The sequence below is a fragment of the Colobus angolensis genome, unplaced genomic scaffold (assembly GCF_000951035.1).
Source record: "Colobus angolensis palliatus isolate OR3802 unplaced genomic scaffold, Cang.pa_1.0 Scaffold267, whole genome shotgun sequence".
In the NCBI taxonomy this organism is placed as follows: Eukaryota; Metazoa; Chordata; class Mammalia; order Primates; family Cercopithecidae; genus Colobus; species Colobus angolensis.
Window position 1 is genome coordinate 1426242 of NW_012115899.1, and position 19790 is coordinate 1446031.

Consider the following 19790-nt stretch of genomic DNA (forward strand, 5'->3'; position numbering starts at 1 on the left):
ACTGGGGCCTGTTGTGGGGTGGGGGCCTGGGGGAGGGATAGCATTAGGAGAAATACCTAATATAGATGACAGGTTGATGGGTGCAACAAACCACCATGGCATGTGTATACCTATGTAACAAACCTGCACGTTCTGCACATGTACCCCAGAACTTAAAGGATAATTTAAAAAAGAAAAGAAAAGAAAACGTCATATATATAACCATGGACTACTACTCAGCCACATAAAAAGGACAAAATACGTCTTGTGCAGCAACTTGGATGGAGCTGGAAGCCATTATTCTAAATGAAATAATTCAGGAATGGAACACCAAATACCAAATGTTCTCACTTATAAGTGGGAGCTAAGCTATGGGTACGCAAAGGCATACAGAGTGGTATAATGAGCTATGTAGACTAAGAAGCGGGAGGGTGAGAGAGGGGGTAAGGGGGAAAATACTACATATTTGGCACAATGTTTGCTGCCTGGGTGATGGATGCACTAAAATCTCAGCCTTCGTGACTATGCCGTTCATCCGTGTAACCAAAAACCACTTGTACCCCAAAAGCCATTGAAATTTAAAAAAAAAAATTTAACCAAAATGCTCTGGTGCATAGAAAAATGTTCGTACAAGTTCTTGTGCTGTACCATTTAATTTCTTTTTCCGGTTTTATTGAAGTGCAACTGACAAAATTGTATAAATGTTGTTTTAAAAGTCAGCAGGAAACAAAAGTCAGTAGAAGCTTTTGCAATGTCGGTTTTACTTTCGCGTCACTGCCACTCTTCCCATGTTCATGAAATGGTCAGGTATTTTTAGGTTATCAGCATAACCCAGCTTTCCGTACACCCCTTTTGTCTTTAATAAACAGGGTTCTGTAGTAGACACCTACTGGGAATGAGCCAGCTCACAAGAACCCTTTAACTGCCCCCCGTCACCCACGGGGCTATCTGTGGCACCCACAAGTCCAGCCCTTGGGTGGAGTTGATCAGAGTAGGAGGTCATCACCTGACCCCTCTTGGGCTGATCAGAGTCTCCCTCATGGAACTCAGAAATAGAACCAGACACTGGCCCTGGACTCCCTCCTAAATGAGGGAGATGTGGACTCATGTGTTACAGAAATGCTCTCGCCAGAGAAACTGCGAAAGCTGCTCCGTTAGCCTGGGTCCAATCAGGAGAGAGAAGCCATGCAGTAACTTGAATAGGAAAGTTTCATATAAAAAATTCTTAACTATAGCTGGGGACTGGAGTACTGAGGGATTGGCTACTAATAAGCGAAGACAACTCTAACAAATACAGGAATCGCAGGAATAAGGAGCAGCCTCCACCCCTAAGGCTGAGATAGAGCACCCAAGGAAGAGCTGCCCGCCCCCACTGCCAGGACTACGATCCAGCCCTGGATGGCCTTGGGTCACTGGGTGGAAAAGTCACTGTGGTTCCACACCAGGGAAACATACTGGAAACCCACTCTCTGTTCACAGGGAGGTGTCTCACTGGAGATCCTCTGCTGCAAGACTACCAGGGCACTTTGGTGGGGACCAGCTGACAGGAAGGGTTTGCTGGCAGGAGAAACAGCTAGCCATTGGGTGCTGCCATCTGTCATGCCCTGCAGGGAATGGGTGCTGGAGAGGCTGTGTGCCCTGAAAGAACCTGGTGCTGGCAGAGGTGCCCACCCTGCAGGAACCGGACCCCCAGATGCAGCATGTGCTACAAGAGCCAAGTGGGCATTAAGAGGTTGCCAAGCAAGCACTGGAGAACCAGGAGATGAAACTCTGTCCCTCCTGCAGTGTCTCTCTGGCACCCTCTACTGACAAAGCGTAACATGATGCCAGCTGACCACGGAAACATATTGAAGGGCCCAGATCCATTTTCACAGTCCAGACCGTGAAGGGAAAATTTGGTGCTGAGATTGGCTCAGCTGGTCCTCCAGGAAAGAATAAAGCTAAACAAAAAGTCATCCCAAATCCATAAAGACAATGCCAACAACTAATAGAAAGAAAATAAATACAGAGAAGCACAGGGAAAAACAAAAAGCAGAGGAAAAAAAAACAAAAAACAGAAAGCAGAGGCAAGAGACAGCCTGAGGGCTGACAACCTTTGCTGTCCTTCATGCGGTACAGACGCACCCTTGTCCTTTGAGAACAGGAGGCACTCCTGTATCTTTTTAACAGATGCTCCCCTTTTTGGCTTAAAGTAGTTTGAGCTGGGTTCAACCCCTGCAACAAAGTCATCATAGTTAATAGTAGCTGGCAATAAAAAGTCACTAAATTAAAATCTTAGATAATGTTATCATTGCTGAGTCCTTGTAATAGGTTACAGTTGTCTCTACTGAAGTTTTATCCTTCCTAGTTTTTAGAAACTCTCTTAGTGGAAAATTCTGTAACTAAAAAAGGTAAAATCCTCTCCATTATATTCACTATCACACTTTCAGTGACAGAGGTGGATTTCACCTGGACCCCATCATCCATGTTCCCTGGATTTTTCCTCATATTTCTTACTAGTGATAAGTTCTTATAAAACCCAGCAATCGGCATTTTAGAACAAGGCCATAAAGACTTCCTTGCTGGTCTCATATTTAATTTTTTAATGGAATGTCTTGCAGAAGGATCCATAAAATTCATTTGACCCAATAATTTGAGCAAACGTTCTACCATCTTTCTTATGAAGCGTCTGTGCCTTTCCTAGAACAGTCTCACTGGTGTGTGTCTAATTATTCATTTGTACATTTTTATGTGGAGCTGGTTATGTTGCAGCTTGTTTTTATTAGTTCTTTGATAGAAGCTGTTTTGTGTTATTATTTCACTTGATGGAGTCAACTCATCAACTCATTTTTTGTTTGTTTATTTATTTATTTATTTATTTTTGAGATGGAGTCTTGCTCTGTCACACAGGCTGGAGTGCAGTGGTGTGATCTCGGCTCACTGCAAGCTTCGCCTCCCGGGTTCAAGCAATTCTCCTGCCTCAGCCTCCCGAGGAGCTGGGATTACAGGCACCCGCCACCACGCCCAGCTAATTTTTTGTATCTTTAGTCTTGAACTCCTGACTTTGCGATCCACCCGCCTCGGCCTCCCAAAGTGCTGGGATTACAGGTGTGAGTCGCTGCGCCCAGCCTCTTTAGCTTATCTGCTGTAACTACTAGATGATTTTGGCTTTAACACATTAGCGACAGGGATGCTTTTCATGCACACGTGTTCGCAATGGCTCTTTCCAGCAGCTACGTTTTGTTTCTGGGTTGCTGGTAGATTTCCGCAGTCTCACGTCACATCTGATCATTTGTATCGGTTTGGGGAAGGCGGCTTTATCTCTGTTTTCATTTTTAACTTGATTTTTAGTTCTTTCAGGATCTGATTTTTTCTTTTCACCAAATTTCTTGTTTCCTGCATGATGCTCATCTTTCCTCTCAGGGTTTCTTATGACGGGATGCTCGTGTCATTCCCACAACCGTAATACATTTTAGCCTTAAACTGTTCCCAGAAAATTTCATATTTTATGTACATTTCTCTATTTGGTTCTCCCCAGTGATTCCCTTTCCTTTTCCTGCAAGATCGTATGTCTTGCTGGGAAGATGCTCTTCCAGATTGTGATGAGGATAAAAAGATTCCCTTACATAGGGGATGGTTGCCTCTCGGGTCCCCTGTCTCACTGGGCTTGAGATTACCATCATAGGAGACAGGATTATATAGAGACTGGAAACCGGATCAGTGGTTCCCAAAGTAAAAGGAATGCTGCAGCGGAATCCCCCATATGCTTATTTTAAATGCAGATTCCTGGGCCCCACGCAGACCCATTCATCTCTGCAGTAGTGCCTGAAATCTGCATTTTGACAGTATCTCCAGGTAATTTCTATGCACCCGAAAGCTGAACTGCTAGAAAAGAAGGTCTCTCTCCAGGTGGGAGCAGTATCTGTTCTGCAGGGCAGGGGAAAGTCTGAAGTTGAGGGTGGCCGTCTGCAGCTACTCCAACACGTATCACTGCTGCCTGAAGATATAGCCATCTAATGTCTCCTTCCCAGGATCCTTGCCCTAAGGTGTCAAAATGATGTCTCAGTCTTCCTCTCTGGAACTTAACTCTGGTTTTCATAAACAGCGAGTGCCATAACCACCGGGTGTACCATTCCGTGGTTGAGGGTTTGGGTGGATTCAACAAATTTTCCCATTTCAAATCGAGAAGACCACTGAGGTCACTGGAACCAGCCATAGAGCCCCCCCAGGACTGCAGAACGGCACCATCTCACCAGAACCAGCTATAAAATCAACACCTCATTCCCCCAGGAAATGTAAGAGGAGGACAGGCTCCACGAAGCAGGGAGGACATTTGACTTTTGCAGTGGTGAATTTTACATGTCCACTTGACTGGGCTAAGGGATGCCCAGATAGCAAGCAAAACATTTCTGCGTGTGTCTGTGAGGGGCTTCCAGAAGAGATGAGCCCTTGAACCAGTGGACGGAGTAAATAAGACCCACCCTCACCACTGTGGTTGGGCATCATCCAGTTTGATGAGGGCCTGACACAAAAAGTGGAGGAAAGGCAAATTAGCTCTCTCCGCTCGAGCCATGTGGAGATCCACCTTTTCCTGCCCTCGGGGGTCAGTGCCCCTTGTTCTGAGGTGCTCAGACTTAGACTGGGACTTATGTTACCAACCCACCAGTACTCGAGCTTTGAGTTGGACTAGAACTACAGCCAAGCCAGCCTTCCTACAAGCTGCTCCCACTCGATGACCAAGTCTAACAGGGAGGGTAATTTAAGACTCTTTCTTGTGATATGCGGGGCTCCCCAGGTGACGGCTTTGGCTAGAGGACTCCCCGGTGGCCTTCCTGAATTTTTTTTTTTTTTTTTTTTTTTGACGGAGTGTCACTCCATCACCCAGGCTGGAGTGCAGTGGCGCTATCTGGGCTCACTGCAACCTCTCCTCCTGGGTTCAAGCAATTCTCCTGCCCCAGCCTCCCAAGTAGCTGGGATTACAGGCATGTGCCACCATGCCCAGCTAATTTTTTGCATTTTAGTAGAGACGGGGTTTCACCGTGTTGCCCAAGCTGGTCTCGAACTCCTGAGCTCAGGTGATCTGCCCACCTTGGCCTCCCAAAGTGCTGAGATTACAGGCGTGAGCCACTGCACCCAGCCTTTTTGTTGTTGCTGTTGTTTTGAAACACAGCCTCAGTCTGTCGCCCAGGCTGGTGTGCATTGGTGCATTCACAGATCACTGCAGCCTTGACTTCGCAGGCTCAAGTGATCCTCCCGTCTCAGCCTCCTGAATACCTGGGACCACAGGTACACACCACCTACCCAGCTAATTTTTTAGCGTTTTTTGGGGTTTTGGTGGGTTTTTTTTTTTTTGGTACACATTGGCCCTCGCTATGTTGCCCAGGCTGGTCTCAAATCCTTAGGCTCAAGAGATCCTCCTGCCTCAGCCTCCCAAAATGTTAGGATTATAGGTAGGAGCTACCATGCCCGGCCACTTTTCTAATTGTCATCAGTGTTTTAAACATCAACAGTTAATGTAAATGTTTAAAAATACGTTTGAGGCTAAAGTAACATATCTATTGGCCAGAGAATATGCAACTTCCAGTGAACTGAAAAGTGACCCCCAGGCCCAGGGTCCCATGCAAAGAAGTCTGAACCCTGATGGACACAAAATATGTTATTTATTGTCAATTTCTGCAAAGACACATTTAAGCAACAAAATATACATTTGTCAACCTTTTAGAATTTGTTTTGTACATTAACAAATACAATGTGCTACCATAGCAATAAATTAAATGTACATTATTTACATTACATAGGCAGTTGGGGTCTACAAATCACCTCCTCACGAAGAGGAAAGAAAGGAAAGTCGTTGTCACGTGGAGCATCACTTCCAAGCCACAGTTCTTAGGTTCGACCACACAGGGGAATCTGCACACTCACATGCCGGCAGTCCCCGAGCTGGAGTGTCCAAGGGTAACACCCAAGGCAAGAGAGAGCTGCACGCATGCTAAGGGGCAGGAAGGGGGGTTTCACATTGCCAAGCAGAAATGTCACAAAATCAAAGACGACGGCAATTAAATTCCAGTCTGCCAGCCAAATGCCCCCCTCCCCAGGGCTGGTAAGGCACAGGACAGAGCCGCTGCCACACAGCCTCTCACTCGGCAGGGCCCTGCTGCCCTTGGCCCTAGTGGGGCTTGTCTTCCCCCTCCCAAAGGGGCACATGGTCCGGCTGAAGGGAGGGAGACGTGGGATCGGGGTGGACAAGGGGCTGGCGGTAAAACAGGGCTTGGTGAAAGAATACCCCAGCCAGCCCCACCAGGCTGCAGGATCAGCCTTGGCAAACTTTACTGGCCTCCCCTTGCCTCGATAAGGGGTAGCTAGAGGCTGGGGGAGGAGCCGAGGGGTCCTGAGCATGGCTGACTGGCCTGGTCCCTGCTGGCCGCCTGTAGCCATGAGATCGACTCGAACCCCCGACTGCTCAAAACAGATGCGTCTCTACTGACTTCGAAAGCAATAAGAAAGGTAGTGTTTGAGTTGGCACCTTCAAGGGTCAGGGAGGAAGTAAAAGAGGCTCTTGTCCTGCCTTGTCACGGGAGCCTGGGTTTCTATGAACCACCTTCGTTTAAGAATCAGGGAGAAATGAAGAGTTTTTCTTTGACCACTTCGCCTCTTAATTTAGGAAAAAGGAAGCTTTTTTCCTTATGCTGGAAACAGCACAAGGGTCGGCGAACAGCATCTTTTTCCCTGGCCTCCACCCCCACGACACGCTGGAGCTGAGGAACCGGTCCACTGAGGAACAGTTCACCGAATCCCTTTCCCTCCTCGTTTTCTTGATTCAAGCCGCATCCAAAGCCCAGGGGTCTTCACTGAAAAATCCAAGAGACTCTCCCTTCTGATGAAAAAGAGCAGAACCTGAGGCTTCACCAGCATCCTTGACTGCTCACCTCCAAGCCAGCGCCAAGGCAGCAGCTAACTGGTTTCCCCAAAACCCAGAGCCCCAGGGAACGCAGTCACTTTTCAACTAACCACGTAGGTGGTGCAGAGGAAGGGACTCCGGGTTGAGGGTTCTAATCCCAGCTTTGCCAACAGCCAGCTGTGTGACCACAAGCACGTTATTCCCCTCACCTGGGCTAAGATTTCTCATCTGGACGATGACACGGTTGGATGAGATGCTAAAAGGAACCAGCAGGCTTGGGTGTTGAGATGATGCCGACAAAGCTGAACCACTGAATCTTTTTCAAGAAACGGCATTTTTACATTAATTGGCACAGACAGACACTCTCGTTAAGACCGATCGCGAGCTTTTCTGCACCTGTTTTTAGGCATCAACTGAGCTGGAGGTATATGGGTGGCCCCACAGTGCCTGAAAAGTCGTTTCTTCAGTGAGTCAGGCAGTTCCCAGAGCCAGAGATGTGTCCCGGAAAACACCCCCTCGTGGAGATCACAGTGGAAACGCCTCAAACACCAGCAGGAGCACCATCTAGATGAGCCTAGTCACAAGGGCCAATGAGGCTTGAGCAAATCTTTGAGCCCCAAGACTGGGCGCAGCATAAAAGGAAAGATATTTTAGATCATAGCAGATGTAGGGACAGCAGTGGGGGGGAGCAGCCCTCCAGGAACGCGAGCTGCCTGCCACATGGTCTAGAGGAGCGAGAGGAGGCTGGGCCATCCTTGTTGTCCTCCTCCCTCTCAGCACTGGCACCCTGGGTAGGCTGGAAGTGCACACTCTGGAAGCCACAGGATGGAGCTTCTAGAGATAGTGGGGCGTGGCTGGAGGGAAGAGGCATTTGGGATCCTGTTCAGAGCAGTCCAATAGCAAACCAGGGGTGGAGACCCCATCTCAGGTCTGTGCTTCTCTGAGGGCCACCCAGCCATCCTGCCTACCAGCTCGAGAGACAGGGACAAAGCCCTCCGAGGAGGCAGCAGGCGGCAAGGGTCAGCTAGCACAGTGGGGACAGGCAGGTATGGGATTCCCAAATGGGACAGCCTGGTGACAACCTGGAAACCCCAGAGGACCCCAGATGGCAATGTGACATGGCCCATCCACCAAGCAACTGTAATGCTGGCTTCCCAGAGAGGCAAGCCAGAGCCCTGCATCTGTTCTGAAAGAAATGCAGTTTGACCTTTCCAGTGCCTCCAGAAGCCCAGCCAACAAAACACGGCCAGAATGTACGGGCCTCGTTCCAGCAGTAAGGGCTCCTATGGTGACTTTTCATAAAAGCTAAACAGATAGATATTTTATTGGCCTTCTAACAAGAATAAATTTTACTAGACTAGTACTTTGGGGAAAGTACTAGTGAAGGGAGCGCTCCTGTCCAGCCTGCAAACAGGATTCAATCATTCCCACACACGTGGCGGGGAGGAAGGATCACCATGTTGCTTGAATGGCAGAAGTTATGGGGAAAATTTCACAATGTCAGTAAAAAAAAAAATGTAGTATTTATATCTTGGGCATAGGTCCAGATCCCTACAGGAATAAAGCATTCGGCTGGAAATCCTTGTCATCGGTCATGGGGCAGGTGCCCAGCCGGTGTCACTCCGCAGCCCTGTCTGCACTGAAAGCTGCTCTTCAGGCTCATTCTACCTGGAGGATGCCCACCCTAACCCCAGCCCAGGCCCATCAGCAGAGAAGCTCACAGTGCTGCAGACTCGGAAGGGGGAGAAGCCAGGAGGGTTGTCCCTGGAGGTGAGCTGGCTGTCCCAGCAAGGGGGCTCTGCTGAGGGTGGGAGTGGCAGGTGGGTCACAGGGTCTGAACCACACCCAGATGGGACCCGGGTCGCAGGAACCCTTCAGATGTGACAGCTGCCTACAGACCCGCAACTGGAGAGGGGAATAGGATTGAGGGGGTTGAGTCCCAGATGCAGCTGCCAAAGGGCACAGTAGCTGGACTGGGCCCCAGGGCCAGGCTGGGCCCCCCAAGACTCCGGGGCATAAGCTGCTGAGGGCAACTGTGCTCCTTCCCCACCCAGGGGCCTGATCAGAACCCGAAAGTCATCCCCCACCTCACCTCTCCCCTGGTGTATGTGGGGAGGGGAGGTAACTGCGTCTTCCTTGAACCTCCATTGTCAGCGGAGACCTGGGCTCCAGCCTGGCCCTCAGGCCCTGAGGTTCTCCTCAACCAACACAGCAGCATCCCGGCACTGGCTCCTTCGCTCTCCCTGAATTCCTTCTCACTGCTGGCTTCCCACCCCCTTGTGGGAAAAATACCTCCTCAAAGGGAAGAGACTGCCTTGGGGCTGCCCCCCACACCCCCCCCCCTCCACAGCAGCCACAATCAGGAGAAACTGGGTGGAACCCAAAGTTCCTGCCACAGTCCAGGAAGTGTCCCGGCCCATCCAGCTCTGTCTCTGAGCTTGAACTGGCTGGAGCCCCGCTCACAGGACACTGGCAGCAGGGGCGGAGCAGCCCTGGGTCTACGTCAGCAGATGGGAAAGATGCTCAGCACAGAAGCAGAGAGACGGTTTAGAACTCCAGAGATAGGGGGGCAATCGTGCCGGATTTTATCAGGATGGCCTCAAGGATGCTACGAATCTTGGCTCCTGGGAACATGACGCCTCCACCACCAAGTGCATTCCCGGTAGTGAAGCCCACCACACCCAGGAGGGCACTGCCCCATGGCCAAGACCCTCACCGAGGCTCCGCTCCCTCCCCCAACCCTGTCTCCGAGGCAGACCAGCTCCCCAGTCACTGCTGAACTCCCCCGACAGCCCCCTTTGCCCAACTCTCTTTTCCTCTCCAGGCTGAGCAGGATGATAAAGGACCCGGACATCACACTGGGAGGTCAGGAGTGGGAGGAACCTGAGGAAGAAGGCCTCGCCCAGAGATGGGAGGTGCTGGGAGGGCATGTAGATGAGGGCGGAGGCAGGGCTGTGGCCAGACTGGGACACCTGGACCGACAGCACGTCTGTGGGCAGGCGGCCGGGGGGTGGCGGGGCTGGGACTGTCAGGGTCATCGGCGGCACTCCCAAACTGCTGGAACAGGAGCCTTTTCCAGGACAGAAGAGGGGCTTCCCTGAGGAGACAAGGAGGAAGGAGGCGATGAGCGAAGATTCCGTACAGGAAGGAGGGGACGATGCGGACGCCGGGAGGAAGGGGTGGGGAACGCGCTTGCCACGGCTACAGCTCATTGGATACACTTAGGAGCGGGGGGCACCCGACGTAAGGGCGCTCCACCTTGCATGGCCCGAGAAGCTGCGCGTAGCCACGGCTTTGGTGGGCAGTGGCGTCCGGAGTGCGTGATGGGAGCCGGGGGTGAAGGTCCACATGCCCATTTGTCTTCTGCTTTTTCATAAATCAGGTTGAACATAAAGTGGGTTCGGTTGTACCCTCCCCTTTGGCTCCAGCTGTGACTCCAATCCCTGGAGCCCCATGTGGGGAGAGGGCTGGGGGCTCAGATGGGACTCTGGTGCCTTCCCCAGTGGAAATCCAGGCCTTGATGGGGGCAAGCTAGACCCATGACCGCTTTCCTGAAACCGCCTGGCCCCTCAAAGCAGGCAGGGGCAGAGGCCTCCTGGGGTGGTCCCTCACAGTGCTGACTGCCAGGGGCATCTCCCAGCAGGGAGGGAGGACATACCTCAGCCCAGGGCCTCCGCCAAAGACACAAGGAGGGAACAGCTGCCTGAGGGCAGGGGAGCAAGGCAGCACTCAGGAACTCCTCCCTCCTGGGTCAGAAGCGGGCTTGGGCAACTCCCCTTCTGCCTGCGGGAACCAGACTCCATCCGTGGAAGGGAGGCCTATCTAGTACGTCTGGTCCAGTGTTACTGGGAACCCCCTTTCCATCTGCACACAGGCCATCTGCCCCTCCTTTCCCATCGCACGTCTTCAGGGGCGAGGCAACTCTTTGGACCTCCCCAGCTGGCGGCATCTCTCCGGCCGTTCTGAGGTTACGAGGCCGCTAGCACCCTGATGTAAAAGACACACGTGACCCCCCTCCCGGCCACAGCAGGACAAACATTCACTCGACCCACCTTGGACAGGCGAAGGACTCCGCTTTCAGATTAGTGACCCTGTTTCAACAAAAATCCATACCAGAGTTTAAAATAACCAGACAGCACAGGCCCCTTCCACGGCGGCTCTGTGCACGTAGCTCTCAACAGTCTGGCAAGCTCAGGAAGGGACTTGGGGCCCCAGGAACCAGCCCTTCCCACCTCACATCTTGGCCTGGAGCTCTCGATAGTCTGGCGAGCTCAGGAAGGCACTTGGGGCCCCAGGAACCAGCCCTTCCCACCTCACATCTGGGCCTGGAGCTCTCGATAGTCTGGCGAGCTCAGGAAGGCACTTGGGGCCCCAGGAACCAGCCCTTCCCACCTCACATCTGGACCTGGCCGCATCCAGAGGTGTAGCTCTAACTCAGGAGTTCTGGCCAAGGTGGCTGGAACCCCAAGCCACGGCCTGCACCTGCTGGAGCCAGACCTTCCTAGAGCTTCCCCTGCCTCCTTCGGGGGAGCCCCCTCTGGGATGTCTGAGCCCTCTTCCTCTGGCCTCTGCAGGAAAGTGGAGTGTGGGGTGTGGGAGGTGTTCACTGCGGCCTTACCGCACCAGAGCTGGCGTGGCTGAGCTTGTCAAAGCGGAATTTCAGGTTTGATCTTGGGGAGTTTCTGCTTTTGGCATCTAAGAAAAAGAAGAATGGCTGTGAAAGCAGGGTGCAGCTGTGGAGGCCACTGGGGCTGCGTGTGGGGACTGGCCAGGGAGGCCAGGGGAAGGGGGCCTCCTGCCCTCCACCAGAACTAGGTGCTCCAGCTGACCTGTGCCGACCCAGGAGAACCAACTCCTAGATTGTAGAATTGTGGTGAGCTGGTTGTTCAACTCAGGCCATTTTTAAAAGCTGAATTATATATAAGCTTACAGTTCAATACATTATATTCAACAGAGGTAATGAATACTTGAAATTCGTCACTTCCTTCTTGTTTTTCTGTTTTACGCTATCTGTGCTCTTACATCTATTGTATCCACGTGGTAGAAACACCCTAAAGATGGTGGCTACAGTGTATCTTCTTCCCAAGTCCATGTTTGAGGACGTCACATCGGTAACTTGAGATCAGCCACAACAAGCGTATTTACACCACAGGAATTGGCACGTGCTACAAATCATGCTTGATTTATTGTTTTGTTGTCTAGACTTAAGGAACTAATAGAAAAAAAGGAATGTACATTAAACTTCAAAACATGTTGCGTCTGCAGCCGTTACATTGTGAATAGCACAAAAGAAAACTAAGTAAGTATCCTTCCGGGTTTTGAAAACTTTTCTCAGATACAACAAAGAAATTACTCATGTTACTGACGAATGAATGAAGTTCTTTTAATATAAAATACTCATGGCCGGGCACGGTGGCTCACACCTGTAACCCCAGCACTTTGGGAGGCCGAGGAGGGCAGATCACCTGAGGTCAGGAGTTCGAGACCAGCCTGGCCAACAAGGAGAAACCCCCGTCTCTACTAAAAATACAAAAATTAGCTGGGGGTGGTGGCCCACGCCTGTAATCTCAGCTATTCCAAAGGCTGAGGCAGGAGAATTGCCTGAATTCAGGAGGCGGAGGTTGCAGTGAGCTGAGATTGTGCCATTGCACTCCAACCTGGGTGACAGAGTGTGACTTCTGTCTCAAAAAAGAAGAAGAAAAAATATATATGTGTGTGTGTAGATATATAATATATACTATATATTATATATACATATGTATATATAACAGGACATGTTCAGTATATATATAATATATACTATAATATAAAAGCATATTCTATGAGAATCAGCTGGACATATGGGATTTATGGTAAAGAATATTATCTATCTCTTATTTGTACACTGGGTTTGACATCCATGGTGTAATAAAATTCCGTGTGTGTGAGTGGTGGCAGAGCCCAGGGTCAACATTCCCCGCTGTGCCCCGCTGGCAGGAGGGCCACTTGACTTTCTGGTTCTCCCCTGGCCGAGGGTATCGAAAGCTTAGTGCAGCCTTCCTGGAAGCTGCTGGCTGGTTCGTGGTGCTTCGGATCAAGGAGCTCCCCCCAGGGATATGACACCTCTGTGTAACCTGTCAATCCTCTTCTGGGCCCCAGGAAGCCCAGGTAGGAAATGACCATGATCAGATATCTGAGATTATAGAGACTACATGTCAGGCCACCTCTCCCCTTACTCCCTGCCTCTTCCCAGACTCAGCCGAACAGCATCAAACAGGTTCCCAGATCTCCCCAAGACCACACTGATCCTATGGGTACCAAGCACACCTTTCGTGGGCTGGGGGTGAAAAGCAGCCCATCAGAGTTAAATACTGTGTGGAGAAAAGGTGTGTAAGAGGCAGCATCACTGTGTGGTGTGGGAAGCGCCAGCCAAGAGTCACCAGACCCGCTCCTGGTCCCTTCTGCCCCTGGTGACCTTCAGTAACCTGCAGAGACTCTCTAATTCCTTTACTCAAAACCTTCCTTACTTTGATATTTATTTAACACCAAGTGACAGCCAGGCTTGGTTACAGATACTTTCATTCATTCTTTCAATATTTAAGTCTTATTAAAAAAAAAAATCAGGCCAGGAGCGGTGGTTCACGCCTGTAATCCCAGCACTTTGGGAGACCGAGGTGGGCAAATCACGAGGTCAGGAGTTCAAGACCAGCCTGGCCAGCATGGTGAAACCGTGTCTCTACTAAAAATACAAAAATTAGCTGGGTGTGGTGGCGGGTGCCTGTAATTCCAGCTACTCGGAAGGCTGAGGCAGGTGAATCACTTGAACCTGGGGGGAGGAGGTTGCAGTGAGCTGAGATCACACCACTGCACTCCAGCCTGGGCGACAGAGCGAGACTCCATCTCAAATAAAAAATAATAAAATCAGGGAATGTATATTTCGACCCCATTTTACAGATGAGGAAACTGAGGCTCAGAGAGATGGACCCGTCAATGCCACAACCAGGATTTGAACCCAGCTCTGCAGCTGCCCAGCCCCCGGGGGCTGAATGAAAGAAGGCACAGAACTCTTCCACTCACTAAGAAACACGCAGGCAAAGGGTCACTGGCTGTGGAAGCACGATCTTCCCTTTATCTCTGACACTGCAGGTTCCCTTTGCAACATCCCTTCGCTGTGCAAACCCCAGGATCATTTTGGCTTCAGCCACCCTGACGACCCATCGGCCCTTCCTGTGTTTCTACCATTGAGACTCGAGTTTCTCAACCAAATGACATTGGGGGTCAGAGAATTCTTTGTCTGATGCGGTTGGGAGGCTGTCCTGTACATTGCTTATCGGCTTCTGTTCATGACCTCTGCCCACTAGGTGCCAGTAGCTCCCCTCCGAAATTGTGAAAATCAAAAATGTCGCCGGACATTGCCAGACGTCCATGGGGGAGCAAGACTGCCCCCTAGCTCAGAACTGCTGAGTACACTATTGTCTCATTCCCATTCTTTTTTTTTTTTTTTTGAGACGGAGTCTTGCTCTGTCGCCCGGGCTGGAGTGCAGTGGCTGGATCTCAGCTCACTGCAAGCTCCGCCTCCCGGGTTCATGCCATTCTACTGCCTCAGCCTCCCGAGTAGCTGGGACTACAGGCACCCACCACCTCGCCCAGTTAGTTTTTTGTATTTTTTTTTTTTTTTTTTTAGTAGAGACGGGGTTTCACCGTGTTAGCCAGGATGGTCTCGATCTCCTGACCTCGTGATCTGCCCATCTCGGCCTCCCAAAGTGCTGGGATTACAGGCTTGAGCCACCGCACCCGGCCTCATGCCCATTCTTTAACCAGCACCGAGGTTAACAGTTCCAGGCCTCGTACAAGCATGAGCTCCTTTCATTTTCGTACAACTGATCCTCTGAGGCAGACATGACTCTTTGTCTCCCTTCATTTTCTGCTTGGAAGAACTGAGGCACAGAAAGGCTCAGTGACTTGCCCAATGACATGCCTAGTGAGCAGCAGACCCAGGATTTGGACCCAGGCTCAGAGTCCCGTGCTACCCTCACGAGGGCAGAGACCCGCAGCACTCGCCCAGCAGTGTCCACCGCACGGGACCACCTGAACGGCCCTCAGGTGCTGGCCCCCACCCTCTCCCCAGAGCTGGCTCCCCTACTCTGCCCAACTGCAGAGATCACAGAACCCCAAAACGCCCAGACTCCTGCCCTCTCTGAACCCCTGCTACTGAGCCCATACATTTTTACCTCCTTGATCTCTCCTGGACCCAGGTGCTTCTGCCACAGCTCCTCTCCCCTCTCCTCCCCTCCCCTCCCCTACTCCGTTCCTACTCCCCACTAATCCATTCTACACTCAGCAGCTGGAGCAACCAAAATGGTCTTTCTCAACTCCAGATGGTGCTTTCCCTATTTAAGAATCTTCCTAGGCCAGGCACGGTGGCTCAAGCCTGTAATCCCAGCACTTTGGGAGGCCGAGACGGGCGGATCACGAGGTCAGGAGATCGAGACTGTCCTAGCTAACGCGGTGAAACCCCGTCTCTACTAAAAAAATACAAAAAACTAGCCGGGCAAGGTGGCCGGCGCCTGTAGTCCCAGCTACTCGGGAGGCTGAGGCAGGAGAATGGCGTGAACCCGGAAGGCGGAGCTTGCAGTGAGCCGAGATTGTACCACTGCGTCCAGCCTGGGCGACAGAGCGAGACTCTGTCTCAAAAAAAAAAAAAAAAGAAAAAAAATCTTCCAACACTCGAACAGCGGCTGCTAGCAGAACAAAAGCCTCACCAGGGTTCCAGGGCTGACCCGGCCTGTCAACGCTCCAGCCTCTCTCATGCCTGGCTCTGTGAAGCCAGCTGCCAGGAACCACGTGCAGTTCCGGAATACCCGCTGGCTCCTCTCCTCTGGGCCTTTCCACCTATTGTTCCCTCCCCCTGCACCCCTTCCCCCTCTTGTATGATCAAGACCCCGGACATGACAGAGGGGCCCTGGAGCGCTGGCAGGTGGGGAGAGGGGCCAGCGGAAACTGCTCAGCTTTCTCACCGCCAATCCCGACTCCTCCACTGTGGGATCTCCTGCAAGGCCTTCAGCTCTCTGCCTCAGTTTCACAACTCTCCGTGTAAGGAGACGTTAGGAACTTGGGCCTCTTAAAACTGATGAACAGGCCAGGTGCGGTGGCTCCAGCCTGTAATCCCAGCACTTTGGGAGGCCGAGACGGGCGGATCACGAGGTCAGGAGATCGAGACCATCCTGGTTAACACCGTGAAACCCCGTCTTTACTAAAAAAAAATACAAAAAACTAGCCAGGCGAGGTGGCGGCGCCTGTAGTCCCAGCTAGTCGGGAGGCTGAGGCAGGAGAATGGCATGAACCCGGGAGGCGGAGCTTGCAGTGAGCCAAGATTGTACCACTGCGCTCCAGCCTGGGTGACAGAGCGAAACTCCGTCTCAAAAAAACAAAAACAAAAACAAAAACTGATGAACAGATGAGGCAGGCTCACAGCGCGGAGGGCCTCACAGTCGGGGGAGGAGCAGAAACTGGCCAGTGCAGCATGGCTGGGGCCCTACCAACAGTGGACAGGGCACAGCCTGCCCTCCTGGCGACGTCGCATACCCCACCAGACGCCACTGACCTGTGGGACTCCTGCCCATGATGATCGGGGTGGCCGCTGCCCCCAGGCTGGGGCTCTCGCTGCTCGGGGACGGGCTGTAGACAAACACCTCCTGCTTGAAGGGTGATGTTGTGGACGGCTGGCTGCTCTGAGGAGAGAGGCCGGGTGAGCGAGGCCAGCCCACCCTCGGCAGCCGCGCCCACACAGGCCTGAGACAGCCCCCACAAGCCCAGGACAGCCGCTGCCTCCCACTCCCCACTTGGGCCTGCTCTTTCTTTCCTGCTGACTTCGACCCTGGTTCCAAGCTCTCCTGCTCCAAGAAGGACCTTTGAGCCAGCCCCCTGGAGCACTGACCACTCACCACTCCAGTCCAAGGCAGGGGCGCCATCGGGTCTGGCCCCTACCCTCTGCGGCTGCTATGTCACTCCAAGAGAGACGTCCCCTCACCCACTGCGCCCAGGGGGTGATCATAGCTGAAAAGCCCGCCTCTTGTTTCCATTTTTCCCCTTTCCTCTGCAAAGACCGAAGTGGGCTTCGATCCACAGTGCTGTGCTAATGCAAGGAGGGTGGCTGGCGGACGCCCCAGAGTGCCTGCCCAAGGGTGGACGGGGCACACCTACCCCACTGTCGCCCTCCTCCATGGCCTCGCCCTCCCCTGCGGTGCTGCTGACGCTGCTGGTGCTGGAGGAGGAGCGGGAGATGGCGCGGCCGTTCTCCTTCAACTTCATGAAGGGCCTGCAGGGAACAGGAAGCGAGGCCAGCGTGGGTCACAGGCAAGAGCCCTCCATCCCTAGGGTCCTGCCCGGGACCAATCTGAGCCTGTCCTCTGGCGGCTCCCCACGCCCCCACCCGTCAGCCTTTGTGTTCTGGAGAGTTCCAGAGGCAGGAGGAGATGGTCACTCTCAGCTGGCCAGGAGGCAGAGAGCGTGTTCCAGGGCTCCACGTGGCCGAAGCCAGCCTTTCCCTCACCCTCACTCTCTTACTTCTCCTTGTTGGGGCAGATTTCCGGAGAGCTGGGATTGGATGAGGTCTCAGACTTTATCTCCTGAGAGGAGTGTCCACCATCCGGGGTCTTGGGTGCGCTGGATGTGCTGTCACTGAGGGAATGGAAATAAGGAGTGAGGCCATGGAGACAGCCCTCAACTCCCACCCCATCCCCAGCCCCAGGCAGACCCCTCTGCCAGCCAGTTCTCAGCACGGTGGGGGGCCGTGGGTCAGAGCACCCCCACCAAGCATCACCGCCAGGACGTCCTTTCCCACCTGAGCCCCCCAGAGACGGCAGACACTACGGGGTTTCCTGGTCCCTACAACAGGGACTGTTCTAGGTTCACGGTGAAGTCCAGAGCTGCCAAGCAGGAGTCCTGGCTTGACAGCCTCTAGCCCAGATCTCTCTCACCCAAGCTGGCCATCACACCTGGCAGAGTTAAGGGTCAAGAGAGGGCCCATGGGGAATGGAGCGGGGAATATGGTGGAGTCTATGACACCCACCCCCCCGCAGGAACCACCCAATACACATGGACTCCTGGGAGGTTCCAGGGAGCCGCCCTTCATATAGACTAGAATACAAGTTCTGGGACCCACATGAGGAGGCTGCCCTGGGAGCTGGGAAGCAATGGCGACTCTCAGCCAAGAATATCCTTCTCCTGCAGCCTAACGAAGACCATGGGCAGTGCCCATAGTGCCCCCGTGCTGGCTGTTGGGGACAGGATGGCCATGTCCTCAATGCACTTTTTTTTGAGACCAAGTCTCACCCTATCGCCCAGGCTGGAGTGCAGTGGTGTGATCTTGGCTCACTGCAACCTCCGCCTCCCGGGTTCAAGCGATTCTCCTGCCTCAGCCTCCCAAGTAGCTGGGATTACAGGTGCGTACCACCATGCCCAGCTAATTTTTGTATTTTTAATAGAGACGGGGTTTCACTGCATTGGCCAAGCTGGTCTCAAACGCCTGACCTCAAGTGATCTGCCCACCTCAGCCTCCCAGATTGCTGAGATTACAGGCATGAACCACCGTCAAAGAACTTTTTAAATAATAGAGTTGTTGAGACAGAATCTACATACCACAGAATTCACCTATTTAAAGTATACATACAATGCAATGGCTTTTAGTACACTCAGAGTTGTGCAACTATCACCACCATCTGATTTTAGAATCCTTTTGGTCCCCTAAAGGAAACACTGGAACCATTTGTAATCACTCCCTAGTCCTCTCCCCGAAACTCCCACCCAATCCCTAAGCCATCACTGGAGATTGAACTCTTCTGGACATTCATGTAAATAGAATCACATCATATGTTATGGTCTTTTTGTCTGGCTTCTTAAACTTAACATCAAAATGTTAACATTGAAACTGAAATGTTAAAACATAACGTTTTCAAGGTCTGTCTATGTTGTAGCTTGTATCAGGACGTTATTCCTTTTTACTGCGATAATATTCCATTTTATGGATAGAAGGTGTTTTGTTTATCCATTCATCAGATGATGGACATTTGGGCTGTTTCCACTTTAGGCTATGGCGAGTAGTGCTGCCATGAGTATCTGTGTCTGGTTATACGCGTGGACTCCTTTTTTTCATGGCCCACTGTTCTCAACTCGCTTGGGTATACACCTAGGAGCGGAATTGCTTGGTCATATGGTAACTCTATGTTTAACCTTCTAAGGAACTGCCAGACTGTTTTCCAAAGTAGTGGCACTATTTTACATTCCCACCAGCAATGAACAAGGGTTTCCATTTCTCCATATCCTCTCTGACTTCTGTTACTACTTGTCGTTTTGATTAAAGCTATCCTAGAGGTGTGGTGTCTCAATGCACTTTTCATGAGGTTGCTAATAACCTCCTGTCAATCTGTCCAGGGGTTTGGCTCACTGTGCTGGACTTCTCTGTGTGTCTGACACAGATGTCCTTCCTTCTGGGAATTTCTCCTCCTCTGGCTTCGGAGACTCCATCTCCTCCTCCTCTTCTCTCATCTTTCCTTCCCAGTCAGCTTCACCACCTTCCCTTCTCCCTTAATGTGGTACTCCCTTCACCACCTTCCCTTCTGCCCTTAAATGTAGTACTCTACTCAGCCTCTCTGGTGGTCATATTAATTAAGCCATCGTTAATCAGTACCTCTACCCTACTGGCTCCCAACTCTCCTTCTCTAGTTAAGGCCTCTCATATACCATGGAATACTATGCAGCCATAAAAATGAATGCATTCATGTCCTTTGCAGAGACACAGATGAAGCTGAAAACCATCATCCTCAGCAAACTAACACAGGAACAGAAAACCAAACACCGCATGTTCTCACTCATAAGTGGGAGTCGAACAGTGAGAACACATGGACATAGGGAGGGGAACATCACACACCAGGGCCTGTCGGGGAGTTGGGGGAAG

At 51.8% G+C, this 19790-nt stretch overlaps 1 protein-coding gene across 1 annotated transcript in view; it reads right to left on the reverse strand.

Moving 5' to 3' along the window:
- Nucleotides 1–5599: 5599 nt before the first annotated feature.
- The window catches only part of RAP1GAP2 (RAP1 GTPase activating protein 2), a 158398-nt gene continuing 144207 nt past the window's right edge, over nt 5600–19790 (reverse strand). Inside the window, exons 19-24 of the mRNA XM_011947515.1 lie at nt 17402–17515; nt 17039–17153; nt 16440–16566; nt 11475–11551; nt 10909–10947; nt 5600–9953 (exon numbers count right to left, since the gene is read on the reverse strand). Of these exons, the coding sequence (XP_011802905.1) occupies nt 10939–10947; nt 11475–11551; nt 16440–16566; nt 17039–17153; nt 17402–17515 (442 nt within the window). The 3' untranslated portion in view covers nt 5600–9953; nt 10909–10938. The remainder of the gene's footprint in view (nt 9954–10908; nt 10948–11474; nt 11552–16439; nt 16567–17038; nt 17154–17401; nt 17516–19790) is intronic.